Genomic DNA, 21,508 nt, shown 5'->3' with positions numbered 1-21,508 from the left:
AGCCGATGCTGTGGGGAAATCAACCTGGAGGCTTCTGGGAATAAATTCTGCTTGCCTTGTTTTGCTAGTCCCCAGGCCAGAATCATGGTGGGCTAAGTCACAGGAAGCAAAGTGTGTTCCTCAAGCAATCTTTTTCTTTTTACCAGGCTCCTGTGCAAACCTTTCTCAAAGCAGTCTCTTTTCCCACGTGAAATATGCTTTTTCAATTACCTACATTGTCTGTCGAGCCAGATTTGACAATTTCAAAACATCGGTGCAGTCTCACTACTCTGTAACTATGACGACAGATGCGAAGCCACTATTTGTGTCAGCTCCGTTGTGAACTGGCCGATTACCCATACACTCCCAGGCATGAGACTTTCCAATAGGCTCTCATGGTTAACAACTGACCATGGAAAGGTGAATGAATGGCTAAACAGCCTATCAACAGTTTCTTCAAGATTGAGCTTGAGTAGAGAACATTTTGTGGCCACAAACGTGGCTGTAGGCGATTACAAAAACCGTTCCTGTTTTGTGTTGTTAAGGTTGCTTGAGCAAACTGTCATTTGTTACAGTGTTGGCATAGGAAAAAATGAAGTGCTGATAACTGAATCAAAACAACTAACCGTACAACGGGCCGTTCTGTGGTGAACATGGTCCCATTCGGTGGACCCGCTTGCTTTCACTTCCGGTTTTTGTCTCACCCTTGTTGAGTGTCTTCTTGGGAATGATTTTTAAAAAAACACAAAACGATAACTTCTCTCATACTGTTCTTACATCAAGTAGTCTTGAAGTCTTAGTTCCTCTGTTCTCTACATCTCACAGGACTGAGTCCTCCTAACTTCAGTTTGCTTGAGTTGGCTTGCTTTCCTGTTACCTCAGCCTTACTACCCTGCCCTAGTTCCCAGCGATCCGCTAGGGCCAAAGGCTTCAGAGCTGAAGTCAGACGACCCTTCAACTTCCCCGGGTACCCCGCAGGGAATGCAGACCCTACAGGCCGGCTTAGGGTGGATGCTTCTAGAGCCCAGCTAAGTGTGTCTTTCCTTGTCCCCACAGCAGCTCGCAGACAATGAAAGTTGCCCGCCTGGAAGCCACTACAGGACCCGCCCCCGGACGGCGCGGACGGGGTGTGGGGGAGGCTGCTCCTCTATGCTGGCGCCAGCAGCTAGAGCGGGTGAGGCGCAGGAGCCTCCGGGGCGACCTGATGCTTCGGGGGAAGTGGCCACTGGGCGTGCAGACGGGAGACCCGGGCGAGGCTGCCCTTGGCGCGAGCTGGGGGCCGGAAGGGAGCTCTGGATTTTGGTCCCTCCCCTTTTCCCTTCTGTGTCTTGGAGCACTGGGGCGCTCAGACCGTCCCTGCTGTCAGGTACCAGCCTGGAGGAGAGCGCATCTCTCCTCCAAGCCGTCCACCATGGGCAATGCCTCCAATGACTCCGGGTGGGTGGAGGACTGCGAGAGTCGTCAGTGGCTCCCCTCAGGCGAAAGCCCAGCCATCAGCTCGGTGATGTTCTCAGCCGGGGTTCTGGGGAACCTTATTGCGCTGGCGCTGCTGGCCCGCCGATGGCGCGGGGACACGGGGTGCAGTGCGGGTAGCAGGACCTCTATCTCCTTGTTCCACGTGCTGGTGACAGAGCTGGTGCTCACCGACCTTCTGGGGACCTGCCTCATCAGCCCAGTCGTGCTGGCTTCCTATGCGCAGAACCAGACCCTGGTGGCCCTGGCTCCTGAGAGCCGCGTGTGCACCTATTTCGCCTTCACTATGACCTTCTTCAGTCTGGCCACGATGCTCATGCTCTTTGCCATGGCCCTGGAGCGCTACCTCTCCATCGGGCACCCTTACTTCTACCGGCGCCGCTTCTCACGCCGCGGGGGCCTGGCTGTCCTGCCTGCCATCTACGCGGTCTCCCTGCTCTTCTGCTCCCTGCCGCTGCTCAACTACGGGGAATACGTCCAGTACTGCCCGGGGTCTTGGTGCTTTATCCGGCACGGGCGGACTGCATACCTGCAGCTGTACGCCACGGTGCTGCTGCTGCTCATCTTGGCGGTGCTCGCCTGCAACTTCAGCGTCATCCTTAACCTCATCCGCATGCACCGTCGGGGCAGAAGAAGCCGCTGTGGATCATCTGGCAGTGGCCTGGGTGGCCCTGGGTCGCGCAGGAGAGGAGAAAGGACTTCGATGGCGGAGGAGGCGGACCACCTTATTCTCCTGGCCATTATGACTATCACCTTCGCCATCTGCTCCTTGCCTTTCACAGTAAGTCACTCGTTCGTTTCCACAGCCCAGCCGGGGTGCAGCTTTTCTCAAACCCCTTTCTCCCCACCCTTTCCACCTCCAGGCACACATTGGCAACTTGAAAAAAAAAAGTCCCAATTTATAAAGGTCTATTGCGTTCGCTGCTTTTCCTTTTCACCTTTACCCACTTCCTTCCGCCCCAGCCTTTGCACGTGAACAACGCTGCTAAATTAGCATTTCTTCTATGCTCTACAGGAACCTTCTCCATGGCCCCTTCCTTGGGTTGGTTAGCAACTGGAGAGGAGGGAGTCCCTTCCAGATTAGGGCGGTTGTTGATGTTAAAATCTGACCACTGGAGCCCAGTTTGCTGGCTTTGGCCTCGAGGCCTCTTCCCTTGGCGCTTTCGTTTCTCCCAGGCAAAACGTAGTTGGCGACCCACAGCATTCAGAGGACCCTTGGTGTAGAAGTTTGCAGCCGCTTTCATCTGACTTTAGGAATTTTAAGTTCAAAAATCTAACTGACAGGCTCACGAGTTTATATATCAGAGTACCAGTCTGTGTGGTCACGGAAATGAGAGGAAAGGACCAGTTGTTGCCTAGTGCTTTTGGCATCCCTCACAGGAGACCCTTGTAACCTCTTACAAACTATTCTTTTGATGTCACTGTCAGGAATACACATACCCTCCGTTCTGTAGCCGTGCACTTCATGAGCTCAAAAACACACATACGTACATCTCAGGGAAGGGGAAAAAAGGCTGCCTGGGGAATGGCATGGGCGCTAAATAAATTAGTTCTAAAATAGATCCTGAGCTCCTAATGTCTAATGTGGGGGCAGAGTCAAAGTTGGAGCCTTCTGGCCTCTCACAGAGAGCTGTAAACTGGAGATTTGGAAAAGGATGATTTGGACAGTGGTTAACTGAAGATCTCACTTGTAGACGATGTAGAAATAGCTCTTTCCTGTCTCCTGTCCTCATCAATGCTTCTGATTGGTGTCATCTACTCAACCTCTGGGATACAAAGAGATTCACATAGGGACCCCATCCTCAAGGGAACCCTCTTCTCAGCCATGTTATCCTGGCCCTACTCCCTATTCCCTCACACTTATACCTCCCCTCTGTCATGGGAGAAGATAGTCTGAACTGGTAAGTTATGCTTAGCGGGGAAAGAGATGGAGCTGGTCAAGGCTCTCTCTTAAATAATGAATTGGGCTGTGGAAGGTGGCATCTCCCTAGGCACCCCAGCAGGAGAGTTTATGTTGTGGAATGTTGTGATTTAGAAACCAACATGGCACCTATGCTTTAGCTTTATGGGCAGCGTGTTTTATGGTTGGGGTCATTTTGACTCAGAATACTGTCCTCTATATCCCTCAAAGGTGAATCAGACCTCTAGGCAGCAAGGAGTAGCATTCACAGTCAGAGCTGGTGGGACCCCAGTCAGTTCCTCAGCTCTCTGGCAGTAGAGGAAGATGGGACTCAGGAAAGCCAGAATTAGTAACGAACGGCTAATGGCAGCCATCGTCTCAGGTTATGAGCAGAGTGGAATTCTTCCTTCTAGGATGTCAGTCTAGGGCCTCCAAAGTTCAGAAAATAAAGCACTCAAAATGGGAGGGAGAAAAGCCCAGTACACTGAGATAATGTCAGTTCAGTTTCATGTATCATTACACCCAAAGGACAGGGCTCTGGGCCTATGGCTACATCAATTCATTGTCCTCTTAGTAACCTGCAAGACGCGTCCTACTGTGCACTGAGTCCATCACGTGCTAACAGCAATAATGTCCGAAAGAAAGCCTCATTTCAAGAGTTACATAGGAGAATTGTAAACGTATTGTAAATATTTGGACCACCTTGTCTCTTTATTCCAACTTCGTAGCTTTAAAAATAAGACAGTAAGGACTTTCTTCTCCATGTTAGCGCCAACGGTGTTTTTCATTTTCCTTCTCCACAGTCCTGTGAAATGCAAGACGGAGACTGAGATTTTAGGAGACTGGCTAGCGTAAATGATAGTCTAAATTAAGAAATAATCAGATTACCCCTCACATAAAACCTTCTTTTGATGTCCATAAAACTTTTCTTTAGTGATTAAAAAAACATGTGGCATTTAGGAAATGGCATTATTTTGGCTGTCCAATATGAAACCATGCATGAGACCAACAACATATTCTAAACTGTTTATCCACTAAATGAGTATTGTATAAATTAATAAATTCCTCCTTATGTTAATCAGCTGTTGTCATCATTTCACAGTGATAAATAGAAGCTGTTTTTCTTACCGAAATGGAACAGAGCACAGGAAACAAATGAGCCTTCCATTCCTGTCTCAAATATTGTTTGTGTCTCAATTTCCAGCCCACACCACTTTCTCAGTACTTTGCTAATTGTGGTTAGCTTCTGGTCATTTTAAACTGTTTTCCACATGCCATTAGGATAAAGTGCTTATGCATTTTGTTCAGTTCTGAAATTTCAAGACCCTCCCATTGGCTCACCCTAAAAATATCTTTATCTTTACAAATTCTCCAGGGTTAGAATTTCTAGGTAAATCTGATTAGGAGAAATCTGATCTTTGCACCACAGAAAAAAATCGAAGCAAACAACCCTGGAGTTTCCCATTCATTCCTGGTATTCCTTGTGTAAAATGTCATGTCAAAAGGTGGTGAAAGTCTGATATGAAATTAGCCAATCACAAGGATATAAACTATGAAAAATCAGGTAGCCATGAAAGAGAAATCTAGACATCCCTGGTGCCCACAGAGAACTTAGTGTGGTGATATGTAAGTGAATGTTCACCCACAGCTGAAATGCCCTTTATCATTGAGACATCATTAGTGATATAATTGACTGTTGTTGGGACCGTTTAAATACACATCTCCTTTTAAGAGAACGTTCCTCGGTTGAGGTGGTTTCATTTGACATCTTCTGCTTCATCGATTTGCTGTTCTGCAGTAGTGACTGTAAATATAGGCACAGTTATGATGGTTTTTAAAATATAGTCTGTACGAAGCATCACCTTTTTCACAACAGAGAGAGTTTTATATCCACACTTTCACCTAGGTGATGTTCACTGTTATTTCAGGCCAGGACTTCAGCTTGATATATATATATATATATATCACAGCTTTTTGAGATCGCTGCTTCCTTCTTCTTTGGCATATCAACAGCCCATCACAGTATGAACTTTAAAACAAATAGATGCCGTCATTTAAGAATGCAGTCAGCAGATATTTCCCCAGGTGGAGGCTTAACTCTCAGTTAATCTACAACTTGCTCTGTTCGCTTGGCCTCTCCTGTCCCGTTTTGAATTTCTAACCACCACTCCCCATCCAGGTCTTCAACCCAAGTCTACTGCACCTGAACTCACATCACTGGAGTGCACTAAGCTCCATTTCTCTGACAGCATTTTGCTATGTAAAACTGTTCCCTAAATTAAAAGCAGGGTTAAGTACTTAGGGCACATGTATAATATGAAGGATCAGAGAAAGAGCATTTAGGGAAGGCTGAAACCCCCTGGGGACAACCGGTGTTGATTTCTGCTCTGTGGGTAGTACGTGTATACTGTCTGGGTCCTTGGTTGAGTATGTCTTCTCTGCCAATTGAGAAATTAGAAGGCAGAGAGAATCTTCAGTGTAGCAGCAGGGGAAGTCTCAGACACAGCAGACAGAATCAGCAGGTAAAGAACGCCATTTATTATGGGAGACACACACACAGCAGATACACAGAGAGACAAGGCAGAGGTGAGCCGGGAAAGCTGAAGCCCCGCCTCTCCAGAAGGCTGGGTGTAAGGGTCTGTGAGGAGTCTTCCTCCCCAATTTAGTATTGGTCAGTCTGGATAAAGACAGGGAGGCTGACTGCTCCAAAAATTTGAGGTAAACATGTCCTGATCCAGCCTTAAACTTGTCTTGCTGATCCATCCGTGAGGGTAGGGTAGTAGGGGTAGCATGTTGGGGGTGAGGAGCAACTGGCTGAGAAAAAGACAGGTCTTCAAGGTCTTTGTCTTCAGTCAGGTATATGAAGAACAAGCTGGAAGTTTGCCAACTTGAGTATCTGTTTGTGGCTCCTCTCCTATCTGTCTGCCTATCAGAGATCCGACTGACTCCCTTCTAGCCTTTTACACAGGTCACTCCAAAGCCATCTGTGAAATATGTTTAGGGGACTCCTGGGTGGATGAATCATACTGTCCATCATTTCCCCAGACCCACTGTCCTGTATCAACTCGGTCATCATAGCAGTTCCAAGACACACAGTGCCAAGGCCACACTCATGCTGGAGCCATACCAACGCCCTGGTTTTTTCTTATGAAGTAAAGTAGGCTGCAGTTTCCATGTCCACAGACATGTTTGGGGAGAAAGGGGTTCTTTAAATCATGCCCCACCACCACCATCACAACAACAACAAATTAAGAGTTTATTGTGCAAGGCCTGTGGCTAGGACACTGCACCATCTTTCAGAAGGCAGATGATCACAGTGAGCGCAGCCTGCCAGTTTGCTGTTGGTCAGTATTGATGATGAAGAAGTCCCAGGAAGAGCCAAACAGCTACTTTAAAAAGGGGCCACAGTTTTTCCATCTCTAAACGGAAGAGCAATAGCCACAGGCCTTCATGTCACCCTTGAACAGAAGTGTCTGCATGTCTCTAGTTCAGGTAGTCGCTTGTGAATCTCACAGGAAGCTTTACATCAAAGGCTTTGTATACAGGGCTCAGGGTACTGCCTGACACTGAAGTTGGAGCCCCACCACTGCGGTTTGACCCCTTAGGCAAGGTAACCAGTCTTTTAAGCCTTGGCTTCCTTTCTCTCTAAAATAAGTCTGCACTCCTGTGGGGAGGTTGTGTGTCAGACCCCTGAAGCCCATGTCTTAGCCAAGACTGAATATGTCAAAGAAGCCAGGCAAGTGAATGTTTTAAATCTCCCCTCATGATTTCGCTGATGAGCCAAATGAAGTACTCATTCACTCTAGAATTCTCAACCCACTTTGTATGGGATAAAGATAGGAGAATAGTTTAAATGATAACCCCTGGCCACCGCCAAGAGGAAGCTTACCATGGGTAGCTGCCTTAGACATGGCTGAAACAGCAGATTCCTGTCTGTCACTCAATACAATTTACCACAGCTCTGTAGTCTTCACAAAACCTGGAGTGGGGTAGGTCAAGCAGTTAGCGCACTGGATGCATTAGACTAGCACCTGACATTTTTCTCTCAGCAAGTATATTGATAGTATATGCCAGAAGGCACAACCTCTGAATTTAAATTTTAGGACATCACCAATACATCACTCATGAATTCCCATGTCTCCCACATGTCAGCTGTTTGTTAAGAATGGAGGCTCAGCCATAGAAAGGGAGGAAGTACAGCTACATGGTCCGCACTTTCAGTTTGGAGGCAGGTGATGGTAACAGGACTTTTTTTTTTTTTTTACATTAAGATCAGTCAAGTACATTTCCAAGAGGAGATTCATGAGAAATCCAGGCAGAGCCAGTGCGCAGGTCAGGATGCAGAAGAGGAAGATGGGTGGCAGGGTCTGAGCTGTGATCTCTATTGGGGTTTCTGCAGGAAAGGCATGTCAAGATGAAAGGATTGGCAAACCTGGATAATTATGGCAGGCTGTCAGCTACAGGGCAGTCCTTAGCTGCCTGGTCACAGGACCCTGGATCATTAAGGAGGAGAACATTACTGTGGGTTATGGGGTCTATAGAGGAGGTGTATCTCAGGACTGGTTAGTAATGTAGCAAAGACATACTCCCTATGGAGCCTTTTATTGGTTGCAATAATTAGCCATCCCAAGGAGGGGCAGTCCCTCCCCAGCTAGAGACTTTTAGACATCTAAACCTCATAAAAGGGTTGGGAATGTAGCTCAGTGGTAGAATGCTTGCCAAACATATGTGAGGCCCTCAGTTCAAGTGCCAGCACCATAAAGAAAAAAACTCACATCATAAAGTATCATGATATATCAACGTTTTAAATGTAATAGTGACATGACAGTGTTAACTGTTCTTAGTACTGCTAAATTGCACACTTGAAAGTGCTAAAAATGGTACGTTTTATGGTATGTGGATTTCACCACAACTTCAAAAAGACATTGACTCCATAACGCACAAGAACAAAGGTGGTATTCCAGTCAGAAGAGAAGAGAAGAGACGAGCTGCCAAGAAGATGGAGGCAGAAGACGGGGCCTATATCAAGGGAAGGCGCCCGAAGTTGGCCTCTCTTTTAATGTAAAAGAATTGAACTCCTACAGAGTACTGGCTACCTTCTGAAAGGCAGATTTGAGACCATTCTAAAGCGTACCCACCATCACGGATGAAAAGAAAAAGCAGCGGCCCAGAATTGCTCCGTCCTTAAAGCAGTTCTCCCTTCTCACTGTCCTGTCACACTCTACAAGATCAGCAGCTGTGACGCAGGTTAGTCTGCACTGAAAACCTGACTCATCTTCATGAGTGGCCCTGGGAGAGGAAGGTGCTCAACCCTGTCCACGCTGCTTGCCTTGCATGCCCCACTCAGCATTACTGTGTCCTCTACGAAACTAGATCAGAGACAACTAGGAGGTTCTCTACAACAGAGTGCTCTTATTTGTGTACGCTCTGTGTGTGTGTGTGTGTGTGTGTGTGTGTGTGTGTGTGTGTGTGTGTGTGATGTATTTTAATCTATCAGAATTATGTACACTATTACTGAGTGTCCCCCTCCATGCTGACCTCTTGAACACATTGTACTGAATATTTTGCATCCAGAGTAGTGCGGCAGACTAGAAAACTACTGCCCCATTGCATAGCCCCACCTAACTCTTCTCTCTGAGGTGTGAGAAGCGCGCCATCAATTCTTCTTTTTCCTTACTTGTCTGCCAACTCTTCTCCATTCCTCATGCCAAGATTTTCTGGCATAAACACCTCTGGCTGCCAAACCTTTCCGCTATTGTCCTAACATAAGCAACCCGAAGACACTGCTTTTCTCTCTCCCTGTAATTTGTTTGGGACATCCAGTTCCCAGATGCTGCAGAGTAAGTACCAGGGCAAAGGGAAGGAATGAGTTATTTTGGGAAAAGGGTGTCGGGGAAGAAGTGGATGGCTCCCCTAAGTCACAGACTAGGCCAGAGGATCCCTGGAACATTAAGAATTCATGTGCTAGATGATGAGGTGTGATCCACATTGGATCTCCTCTCTGTAGGCTGGAATGAAGAGGTATGGCTACCAAACAGGTACTGTTCCCTGCCAGTCTTACCAAACTGCTGCATTAAGGCAGAGGAGAGCATCAATACTGGTTTGAAATGCTGATCCCCATGTAAGAATGTGTCTGTCCACTTCCCAGCATTTAGGACATCATTCTGAAGGCCCCTGCTGTAACACTGACCTGGATGTAACACGCACTCGAGCACTGGACCAGCACCAGAAGTCTTGGATTTGTAACCTAACTGGGCCACTAAAGAGCCTTAGGTCCATGGCGAGTGACCTAACTCCTCAGTGCCTCGGTGGTGTCATCGGTGAAGTGAGGTCACAACTCACTTTCTCTGTGGAGCAATATTACAGGAACACTGTTGAAGCAACTAACCTGTTGCTTCCAATGTCCCTGTGAAGTAGATGTGTTATCACCCTTACAGGCTCACAGTAAGGTTTCTTGTCCACAATACCAAAGTTACACAGCAGACTTAAATTCAAGCCATAATAGTGTAATACTCAGACCCAGCACTCAGTTGCTTTCTCTTGCTGAATCATGATGGTCGCATCAGGCCAGATATTTGGAAATGTAACTTGTTATTCCCGAAACTTACTTCCTCTTCTGTTACAGTTTCAGTAGGATTAGGAAGAAAGTAGGTTCATGACCCACAGTGTTTCACAACACATATATTGGGATATTGATAAATAGGAGCTAATAAATACTATCATCATTACTTACTGATATTATTAAAATACTCTATTTGGCAAAGCACAGTGGCCCCCACCTGTAATCCTACCTGGGAGATTATAGGCATATCATGCGGTTTAGGTCAATTTGGGCTATCTAATGAGAGCATCTGAAGGGAAAACAGATTCTATTCTAGGTGCCAAGAAAAGTTTGTTAATTTCCCTCCACTTCCAATGACAAGACTAGAAAGTTTTGTGTGATGCTAATGTTAATTGTAACCCTTAGAGTACTTGTTTTTTGGTTTTGTTTTTTTATTTTGGGGGTGTGTTTTTGTTTTTGTTTCTGGTTGTTTTTTATTTTTATTTTGGGGGTATGTTTTTGTTTTTGTTTTATTTCATTTGGTTTGGTTGTTGTTGTTGCTGCTGTTTTGTTTTATTTCTTTGTTTTTCAAGACAGGGTTTCTCTGTGTAGCTTTGATGCCTGTCCTGGAACTCACTCTCTAGACCAGGCTGGCCTTGAACTCACAGAGATCCACCTGGCTCTGCCTCCCGCGTGCTGGGATTAAAGGCGTGCCCCACCACCGCCCGGCTAGAGTACTTCTTTTAAGTTCACAGAAAAATGATTGTTATGATTTACGTAGGAGACTTTTGCCACCCACCCTTTCGTTGCCCACCACCACACAAAACAAGGCTAGACCTCAAGAGATGACGGGATCTAAGTCAGCCTGCCTGCGATGTAGAAGTAACACCGTTTTCCTCTCTGCTTCTTTCAGATCTTTGCTTATATGAATGAAACCTCTTCCCGAAAGGAAAAGTGGGACCTCCAAGCTCTTAGATTTTTATCAATCAACTCTATAATTGACCCTTGGGTCTTTGCCATCCTTAGGCCGCCAGTCCTGAGACTGATGCGTTCAGTCCTCTGTTGTCGGACTTCATTGAGAACACGAGAAGCTTCACGAACTTCCTGTTCTACCCAGCACAGTGCCAGTAAACAGACTGACCTTTGCAGACAGTTGTGAGGATGCACTTCAAGAGGGAGCCTCGGCAAACGCCTTTAAACCGCCTCCTTAGCGAAAGGTTAAGAGCTGGCATATAAACGAGATGAAGCTGCCCTGATGGAGCCGTGGTCTGGCTGCAGATTGTGATGACACATCTTTGTGGAAGTCCTCCGAAGGATGTCTAGAGCTCGCCTTATGTGGCCTTGCAAGGACAACCAGCTGCGTCTGAGACTCACTTGATTTAAGCTTTCCTGCTGAATGACAAAGCATGTGGTTTTGCAATTTGTTTAAAACGCTGCGTGGTGACTGCCTCCTGTTTTAGATTTCGATGCCACTGCTGTTATAAACGCAGAGTGCAGTCAGGCCCAATGAAAAGTCATTCTCTAGGAAGTCAATTCGTGCAAGCGATGAAGCAACGGAGGCACACAAGTGGTTGTCTGGTGATTACTTAACGGACTCTTTATTTGGACCGTGAAGCTGGAAGTCACCGGTCCCTTTTACTGTAACGCAGTAACGTTTGTGTTGGGGGGAGTCCTCTCCAGTCACTGCTGTGCCCCCGAGAGGGCGGCACTGATTTGGTCAGAAGCAGTTTGGTGCACCCTTCCCTCAGGAGCCTTGTCCTGTTGTCGGGTTATTTATTCTGTTTGTCTATTGTGATGATGCTACTGAAGACGACTTCAGGAATTTCCTTCTCAAAAAAAAAAAAAAAAAAAATAGTAATTTAAAAAAATTCTAATGAAGGCTCTTCAGGTTTTTGTCGGGGAAATCTTTTTCACAGTTGTATCTGAGGTCAGATTTTAAAATCAAAAATTCAAAAAATCGAGTCCATTCTTCAAGTGCACTGGAATCCTTCTGGTGTTGCTACTAGGGATGTGACTAACACGTACACATACTTTATAAGATTGATTGTGTCACAGCAAATTCTTCTATCTGTATTTTTTATTTAAGGAACATACTTTGACTCATGCTACAGAAGAAATCATGTAACTGTGAGTCATATCTTAATGTATTTCCAAACATTTAGCATGGTGTAAACTCAGCACTAAAGTATTTTAGTGAGCGTGTACATTTTAGTCAGAGTTATGGTGTAAACACATCTGAAATGCTACAAACTAAACTATAAAACAAAACTCGGAAAAGTGGAAGTCTTCGACATACTTATTCCCCGAGAACAGTTTGCAGTTAGTGTAGACATGACATCTTTTAAGCGAAATGAAAGTTGAAAAAAATCCAATTAATTTTTGGCAAGCTTTTAAAATATGTGTTTGTCATAAATTAAAGTTTTAAGATATTCAGTGGAGTTCTTGATATTCAAAGAGAGTTTTGCTTTCAGTTTTCTGTCTTCTAACATGGTCAATCGAATAATATAACTGCCTTACTTGAGAGCAGACAAAGTTGTAAGGTGGCTGTTATTTTTTAAAATGTAGTTGTTTCTCAGGTTTCATTGTTTACTCGACGCTGTTTTCTATAATTAGTTATCAAACCTGATGATCACTTAGAAAGACTCCAAATACCTAAGCATTTCTGATATAAATTATCTGTACCATCAGCTCTTATTTTTTTTAAAGAATAAATAAATGACTTGCATTTGTATAAATTTAAGCATGGTAGGCAAAGTTTAACAACTAAAATCTAGACAGGTATAAATAAATACCCCCTCTCGACCCAGTGTTTCATGCCAAGAAATTAAACCAAGGGGAACACTGAGGCTGTGATCCTCAAGCATAAAATTCCGACTATTTTGAATCTGGAATTTTGATTCCTTTTATCAGATGACTTCCTAAAAATCTCAGAATGAAAAAATATTAACTATGGTCTCTCAGGCCGCACTGTACCCCTTTCACCCATTCCAGAACAATGCCTGAGAATTCTTTAAAATGGACATATTACTAAAGGGAATAAAGTGATACATTTGGGACCTCACAATATCATAATTCAAGCCACTGAAATTATTTATTTATTACCATTATTATATCCAATTTTAAGCATTGTGTATGTGTGTTTTTTTGCATGTGCACACACATACACACACATGCATGAGTGTGTGTGTGTGTGTGTGTGTGTGTGTGCCCACAAGTTGTTGGGAATCATCCTTCATGGGTCTTCTACTTTATTCATTGAGGTAAGATCTTTCAATCAAATGAAGAGCTCACCAATATGGCGAGTCTAGCTAGACAGCTTGCTCTGGAAGTCCTCTGCTCTGCCAAACCAGAAATTATGTGGGTTCTGGGGATCCAAATTCTAATATTTATGTTTGTGCAGAAGGGCTTCAACCACTGAGCAATTTCCTCACTTCTTCTGTCAAGTCATTTGTTTAAGAACTAGTCGGTCTCCAGGACCCTATCCCTTGTGTGCTTCTGTTCCTTGCATGCTGGTGACTAAGTTCTGTTGCTCCATTTGCACCAGCTTATACATAGAAGAAACAGAACATCAAAGCTTTATCTAACAATTACCTATTGTTCATGAGGATTCAAAGGCAACTTGAAAAAGAAGACTGCGTAGAAGATATGTAACGATTTCCTCTTTGAGACCCTATCCCCTAGCCATACTGGTTTCAGTTACTGACTCGTTTTCCAGGTAGATGAGAGAAAGATTACAAGTTGATTGAATTTGAGAAAAGAAAACTTGATTATGTTTTTTGCTTCCAACTGTCACTGGTGTGAAAAGGGAGAAATGTGTCAAGTGAATATTCACCGGAGGACGATGGCCTTGTTAAGTGTCCTGGAATGGAACCAAGTGGTCTGTTCTGTGCTGGGCTGTTTCAAGGTGATCCAGTGTGACCCTGGTCACCTTTCCAAGAAAGGTCTGGAAAATGCTGCTGTTAAATTGGAGCTTTTGCTCTCTAGAGATCGGCTGGAGAACCAAGTTTGTTGTAAAGTCTGTAGAAGACACAAATGTCAAGAACTTTAGAACTAAGATAACCTACACCAGTCCCATGCTCTAGAAACAACCATCTCAAACCATAGAACCAAGACAACCTAGAGCCAATGCTCTAGAAATTACCATCCCCAAACTGCCTGGGTTTCAAGCAGGGGGTCAATCCACCCCACCCCACGACCAGCATCTCTTGTTAAACTTCAACACTCTCCTCCCCAGCACCAGTACACTTTGCAGGAGTGGTGGGGGGTGTTGTCCTAATGCTGGGGTCAAGACAGCTCTGATCTGGACTCAGACTAAGAAAAAAACAACACGCTCTGGCTTAGAATTTGACAACTTTGAAAGGCAGAGGAGAACAATTAGGTCTCACTTGGGACAAGGTTTGTTTATTTTACTTAGCTTAAGCCAAACCTAATGGTTTTCCAGACATGGGAAGGATTCTTACTTGGACCACGCACAGAGATGCATTCCCCTTTGCAAAAGAACATTTGCAGGGTCATGAGCCCATGCTTCTTGGTGGGAGGGTTTAGTGAAGTTCATTTCTTCCCACTGTATGCCCTCTCTGAGTGCACTTGTGACATAGTGCCAATCACTCCACAGCATTACCATAGACTTTGTAACTTAAAAAACATTTCATCAGTGGGGTGTGGTGACGCATGTCTTTAATCCCAGTACTCAGGAGGCAGAGGTAGGAGAATCTCTTCAAGGTCAGCTGGTCTAGATATTGAATTCTAGGCCAACCAGGGCTACATAGTGAGACCCTGTCTCAAAAACAAACAGTCAAAACAAAAGGCATTTGGTCACCTGAAAGACTACGGGAATCAGTAGTAGTTTAGAAACTCACAAAAGCTACATCCAGTTTACGCACAGCCCAAGGTCTCCCGTCAGGCACTGCTGTTTTCACAAAGTTCCTTTTTTGTTCTGGTGCCTTACGTGATTTAAAAAACAATTGTAAGGGCCTTGTTGAATTGTGGTCTTATGTACTGTGAAATGCGAGTGGTATTAAAGGTCAGTTTTAGTAATCTGATTCTGCAACTCAGGCATGTGACACGTAGAAATTTTAGAGTCAAGTGTAAGTCAGCAATGATTCAGGTAGGAAAGGATGACACACTCAGGGATAAAGGAGAGATGTCTAGTGAAAGGAATATTTACCGAGGGGTGGCAGGGTGAAGGGATGGTGGAGGGGGCCTTGGAAGCTGTTCTTCCTCCTATGCCTTCAGTAACAAGGGAGGGAGCAGTTACTGGGACCCAGTGAGAGATATAGAAGACGCTGTCCTCTAGAGCCATGTGGATGGATACTGCAGTAGTGATGCAGTGAGAGATGCAGAAGACGCCATCCTCTAGAGCCATGACTCAGAAAGGGGAAACAGCTAGTGCCCAGCCACAGGATGGGAAGGACTTCCTTTGCGCCTCGCTCCCATCAGGCAAACCTAGTTGTAGTTCATCTACAATGCAAGAGGACCTGGGCTGTCCTCCCGTGAATGCTAAATCTAGAGAGTAAAATGAGAAGTAGCAGCCAACACGCATAGATCCACAGTTTGTGTTGGGAAGTTCTGCTTGCCATCTTCCGCTCCAAACAGACACCCTGTCGTAAGCGTGGGAAGTAGAGATCTGCCCCATTTGCATGGGAAGCGTTAAGATACCATAGATCTCCTTTCTAAAATACTTGCCCTAGACTCTGTATACTGGTTTAGAATTGAAGTTGTGTTTTGAGAAGGACCACTGGGAAAAGAAAAATCTAACTGTGGGCAGGCTGTGTCAACCAAACCACAAATTGGATAGGTCCACACTGCCATATAAAGAGCATATGAAACAATTGGGAGACATCTAAACAGTAATAAGGACCACTGGGAAACTGGCACAGAGGGGTGCACCTATAATCCCATCCCTAGAGAGGCTGGAACCCAAGGAAAGCAGATTTGAAACCAGACTGGTCTCCAAAGGAAAAAAAAAAAATGAAGAATGGAGTCAGGGAGGGGGCAGACAGGGAGAAGATTTTAACAATGTAGAAAAAAAAAAAAAAAGGCACAGGTTCCAGGAGCAGCTGCCAGTGTGGCTGGTCCTGGGGTTTGTCTTCACTCCTTTACTCATGCCCTTTGCTCTCCCCATTTTTGTGACACAGTCTCACTACATAGCCCAGGCTCCCCTCAAACTCAAGGTCCTCCTGTCCTACTTACCAGAATGCTGAGATCACAGGCATGTACCACCATACTCAGCCTCCTTCTTTCTCTGGTGCACACACTCAGCATGCAAACTCTAGTAGAACTGTAGTTGTTTTGTTGTTGTTGTTGTTTTGTTTTGTTTTTTGTTTTTTCCAGACTTCCCAAGTTTTCCCAGACAAGTTATTTCATTGCTTTGAGTTCCCGTTTCCTCATCTCTAAACGGGGATAGCATCATCTACATGTCAAGTTTTTCAGGTAGCCAGAACATTTAGGACTATGCCTGGACACAGTAAATGCTGAGAAGTTTAGGGCCTGTGTTTTCCTGGATGTCCAGTTTGGAGGACATTCTGATTTCACACATACCTGACTCCACTTTCTGATACTTGGACGTGGTGGTGATGGTGATTCTTCCCTGGTTTCTCTATCAGGTAACAATCAAGAATTATGTGAGTTCTGATACGTGGGCTCCTGGTTTAACCTTAACATTGTGTTTCTACAGATGCCACCCAAGTGTCCTTGGAAACAAGGTCATACCTCAGAACCCTCAGCAAGTAAAAGAAACATGAGCACCCCAGTTTGCAGAGTGGGAAACTAGGTGCACAGGGTTAGATGAGGAGGCTATCAAGGTGTTCTAGTTAGAATTACTGTTGCTATGATGAAACACCATGACCAAAAGCAAAGTGTTCATCACTGAAGGGAGTCAGGACAGGAACTCAAACAGGACAGGATCCTGGAGGCAGGAGCTGATTCAAAGGCCATGAAGGGGTGCTGCTCCCTGGCTTCCTCCCCATGGCTTGCTCAGCGTGCTTTCTTATAGAACTGAGGACGACCAGGCCAGGGGTGGCACCGTTCACTGTGGGCTGGGTCACTAATTAAGAAAATGTCCTACAGGCTTGCCTACAGCTGGATGTTATGGAGACATTTTCTTGAGGTTCCCCCCTCTCTGATGACTTTATCATGTATCAAGGTGACGTGAAACTAGCCAGCCCAGAGAGCATCCTTCAAGTTGCTCCTGTGATTAGGGTTCTGATCAAAATCTAATCTGCACCCACATGACCACCTGTCTTATTTTCCCTTGCCCCCACCCCTCACCATCCATGTACACTAGCTGTGGGAGGAGCATTGGATTGTTAATTGAACTTGGTCCTTCCAGTCAGTGACTTAGTTCTTAGGTGATATCAGAGCTAAGACCTGCACTTCAGAATGGGACTCCTTGGCTGCTAGTTATCAAATGACATCTTTACTAGAAATAACTAGCAGATACTCATCTCAGCCCTAAGGGTGTGCATGATAAATCCAGCATTTAAAACCGGCAATAGCCAGACCTTTGTAGATAGAGTTGAGACTATCTTTCAGCTCTTAGAGAGTGGCTCAGTATTTCCACACTGAGTTTAGAGAAACCAGCCAAAAAAGGCCCTGACTTTTGAAAACACACACTCACTTTCCTATGTTCTTAAAAAATAAATGTGCTGGTGTTACTTGAGAATGAAAGACACAATAAGCAGAGTGTTGTAGGCTGCATATTGCCATGTGCTACTCTCTGGCCTGTAAAAATAAACCTTGTGTAAGTAGGAATTCCGATCAAAGAAGAACATGCCTAAGTATAAATGAGGGACCTTTATTCTCTTTACTACCTATTATGGTGATGGGGGAGTTGAGCTCCCACCCTGAGAGGAAACACCAGCTCTGATGTTCACATCTTTCCATGACACATCGGTTTGAAACACTAATAAGGAAGGTAAAGATATAGACACTGCGTGCCTTTTACAATTTTTTTCAGCACTGGGGGTCAACACCAGAGTTTCATCATGGTCTAGGCAGGCACTAGACCACTAAGATGCATCACCAGCCCCCTTCTAAGAATCTCTTGTTTTTCCCCCACAATGTTATAACATGAATGTTATTATATAATGGTTGCAATGACTTAGTATGTGAGAAACATTATTATTTCATGATCAATATTAATGGCATCTTCAAACAATAAAGTTGTACCTTTAGTTTATCTATTGAACCTGTTAAGAATATAAAATAGAATATTTTATAGTAGGACTATTAAGTAGGAGCCAATCACCCAGGAAGAAGCAGAGTGGTATTCTATGCACAGCACACTGGAAGGTTAACCCAGAAAGCTGAGCCGGGGCTGGACTGCAGAGGGAAAAGGCTCTGGTGGTGGTTTTATTCCTCTCTATCTCACCTCCTTCCTCTCTCACCTCCCTCCCCGCTCAGACCAGCCAAAGGTCATTTTACCCCACAGAAAGCTTCTGTGGATACTCTTTCTAAAACCCCAAGATGGCCTCAAATTCACTATGGAGTCAGGGATGACCTTGAACTCCTGTCTCTACTTCCCAAATGCTGGGATTACAAGTGAGTGCCACTGTGCCCAGTTTTGTGCAGTGCTGGAGATAGAGTCCAGGATGTGACCATACAGGTAAGCACAATAGCCACACCCTCTGATATGCTCCCCTTAAAACAAGAAGCAACCCAGTGAGTTCCTCTGTGTGAGAGTAGGGTGTCCATGCAAGGGGATAGCTCCATGACCAGGCTTGTAAGCCTGAGCAAGGTGAAAATGTCCCTGTAGGATGCCTACCATAGGCCATGAGGACCCAACTGGCATGAGAATGGTGTCTGTGTAGGGCAGTTAGAGGCTCAGGTTTGGGCCAACAGCTTGAGCAGGAAGAAGGAGGTGTGGGGAAGAGTGACGGCCATAATGAGAGATTGGTCATTTAGACTGGTTTAACAAATAAACCAGCGTTTGAAGAGAACAGAGAGCAGATGCCACAGATGAAGAGTGAAAATGAGGATAGATACTGTGGGGCCAGATTAGAAGCAAGCCTTCCCCCCCCCCCCATGGTAACGAGCACTCCTCATGCCAACTTGGTCTTTACATAATGTTTTTGGTGGTGGTGGTGGTGGTGGTGGTGTGGTGGTGGTGGTTTTTTGTTTTTTGGGTTTTTTTTCTGAACAATGCTGTGGATATTGCTCTGTGTAAATAAAGTTCTGATTGGCCAATGGCCAGGCAGGAAGTATAGGCGGGACAAGAGAGAAGAGGATTCTGGGAAGTAAAAGGCTGGAGAGAGACACCGCCAGCCGCCGCCATGAGAAGCAACATGTAAAGACACCGGTAAGCCACAAGCCATGTGGCAAAGTATAGACTAACAGAAATGGGTTAATTTAAGATAGAAAAGGTAGATAACAAGCAGCCTGCCACGGCCATACAGTTTGTAAGCAATATAAGTTTTTGTGTGCTTTCTTGGTTGGGTCTGAGCGACTGTGGGACTGGCGGGTGAGAGATTTGTCCTGACTGGGCCAGGCAGGAAAACTCTAACTACAGAACAAGACAGTGAGTTTCATGGAAATGGTTGATTCCAGGGAGAGAGTAGAACAATTTTAATATTCTACTCTGCAAGAAAATTAAGAGGAATTTAAAGAATGAAATGATCACACCCCAAAAACATTAAAGCTGGATTCAAAGTGGATTCCCACCAACCAAGGTGGTGCAAATTCAAACTTCAAAATGTAGAGTGGTAACAGATTATGGGTATGCGTGCAATACTGTTTTGTGCAATACACAAAAATGACTCCACACAGACAAGAATACATTTTGAAGTGAAAATATCTGCCGATAAAATAATTGCTAATGGCAAAGCAAAGGAGAAGCTTGATGGTGAGATGTTCAGACAGGCTTTGACTGAGTCTGAGGAGCAGAACAGACAGCACCAGTGATGGACACACCTAAAGTCACGAGCCAGAAGATTGTATGTAACAAGCCCTGGAATCACTTTTGGGAGGGTTCTCTCTGTCAAAGATTCATCTAGCAATCATGAAGAAAGACCCACCCTGTGATCCTCAAGAGCCCAAAACCGTGGAAGTCAAGGAGAGGTGGAGAACAACTCCAGGCAGAATTCTTTCCTGAGGATCAGAAAGAGCGGATATGAGTGGTTCTGAATTAGATCCTTTCACTGGGGTTTATTGGGACAATTAGCAAAATGTAGCTTGGTATTGAGAGCTAAATGGTAATGTGCCCATCTTAACTTCCTGCCTTTGGTTATTGTCTCATGCTAATGTTGGATAATATCCTCAGAAAAACACACTGAAGTCTTCATGGTGATGACGTATCAGGTCCAGAACTCAATCTCAAGTAATTCTGAGGAAAAGGTTGTGTCCTATGCTCCTGGTGCTTCTGTGAGCTCACGGTCATGTCAGCATTAAAATTATTTAAAGATGAATCAGGAAGCTTACTTCCTGCAGGGGACAGAAAACAAGTTCACAAGTTCATGGTTTTTATATATCTGGAAAGATTAGTCTAAGCTATAATCACAGTCTAATTTCTATCCCTCGGGTTAGGTAGGGGTTGTATATGTGTGTGTGTGTGTGTGTGTGTGTGTGTGTGTGTGTGTGTGTGTGTGTGTGTGTGTGTGTGTGACATGCATATATGTGTGTTTCATATGTATATGTTTGTGCTGTGTGTGCATGTTGTAAGTCCACATGTGTATATGTGTGCACACATGTTTGTGCACACATATGTAAAGGCCTGACATCGGATGTCTTCCTCACTCTCCACTCTTACATATGGAGGCAGTATCTCTTGATGAACCTGGAGCTCGCCCATCCTGGCCCCTCTAGCTAGCCAGCTTGCTTCCAGGGTCCTCTCTCTGCCTTCTGGGTGCTAGGATCAAAAGCCCCCTCACTGGCTGGCATTTTACATGTGTTCTGGGCACACAAACACCAGTCCTCATTCTTCTGTGGCAAGTACTCTATTCACTGAGCCATCTCCCCAGGTTTGGAGTTAGTTTTCATCAAATGTTTGGCTTCTGAGTTATAAAGGACTGAATATGTACAAAATAGGATACAAAATAATGGTGTGGTCCATGGAGCTGCTTTTCTAAGAACCGTTAGCATTAGCTTTGTCTAGCTCTCCTGCTCACCAGTTAGTAAAGCTAAGCACTGATATGACATTAAAGTTTGGCTTTGAGGACTTATATCCCTGATTATCCTATTCCTAGAAGAGAGAAATAAAGCAAATACATCTACAACTACAAACTGTTATTTAAATGTGTTAAATACACACAGTATTTTGAAATCACAGTGCTTTTTTCCCCCCAGTGTGGACTTACTGAAAATTGTAAGTATCACATTAGAGAATGAGTCTGTCCCAAAGGAAACTGAGGCATGCCCACCAGAGGCCCGGTCCTTATACAACTGTTTGAACTTTGGGGTTTCACAGGTTCCTCAAACGTCTTCTGTTGCTGAATATTTGTTTAACTATGTTAAGTATGCGTTGCATTTGTTGAATTATGTAAAAATGTGTTGCTGTTTTACCTTGCCTGCCTAAGGGACCTGATTGGTATAATAAAAAGCTGAATGGTCAATAGTGAGGGAGGAGGCATAGGCAGAACTTCCAGTCAGAAAGAGTAAGTAGGAGGAGGATTTTAGGCACA

The 21,508-nt window shown here is 44.8% G+C and overlaps 1 protein-coding gene across 1 annotated transcript; it reads left to right on the top strand.

The window, feature by feature from the left end:
- Positions 1-1,390: 1,390 nt before the first annotated feature.
- On the top strand, positions 1,391-11,552 carry Ptger2 (prostaglandin E receptor 2). Its single transcript, XM_036175764.1, has 2 exons — positions 1,391-2,233; positions 10,807-11,552. The coding sequence occupies exons 1-2, from the start codon at positions 1,391-1,393 to the stop codon at positions 11,050-11,052; spliced, it is 1,089 nt and encodes a 362-aa protein (XP_036031657.1). The 3' UTR covers positions 11,053-11,552.
- Positions 11,553-21,508: the final 9,956 nt, after the last annotated feature.

The sequence above is a fragment of the Onychomys torridus genome, unplaced genomic scaffold, assembly GCF_903995425.1.
Source record: "Onychomys torridus unplaced genomic scaffold, mOncTor1.1, whole genome shotgun sequence".
Classification (NCBI taxonomy): Eukaryota; Metazoa; Chordata; class Mammalia; order Rodentia; family Cricetidae; genus Onychomys; species Onychomys torridus.
The sequence above is the reverse complement of the archived record's forward strand: the minus strand, read 5'-3'. Positions and strand labels throughout refer to the sequence as shown.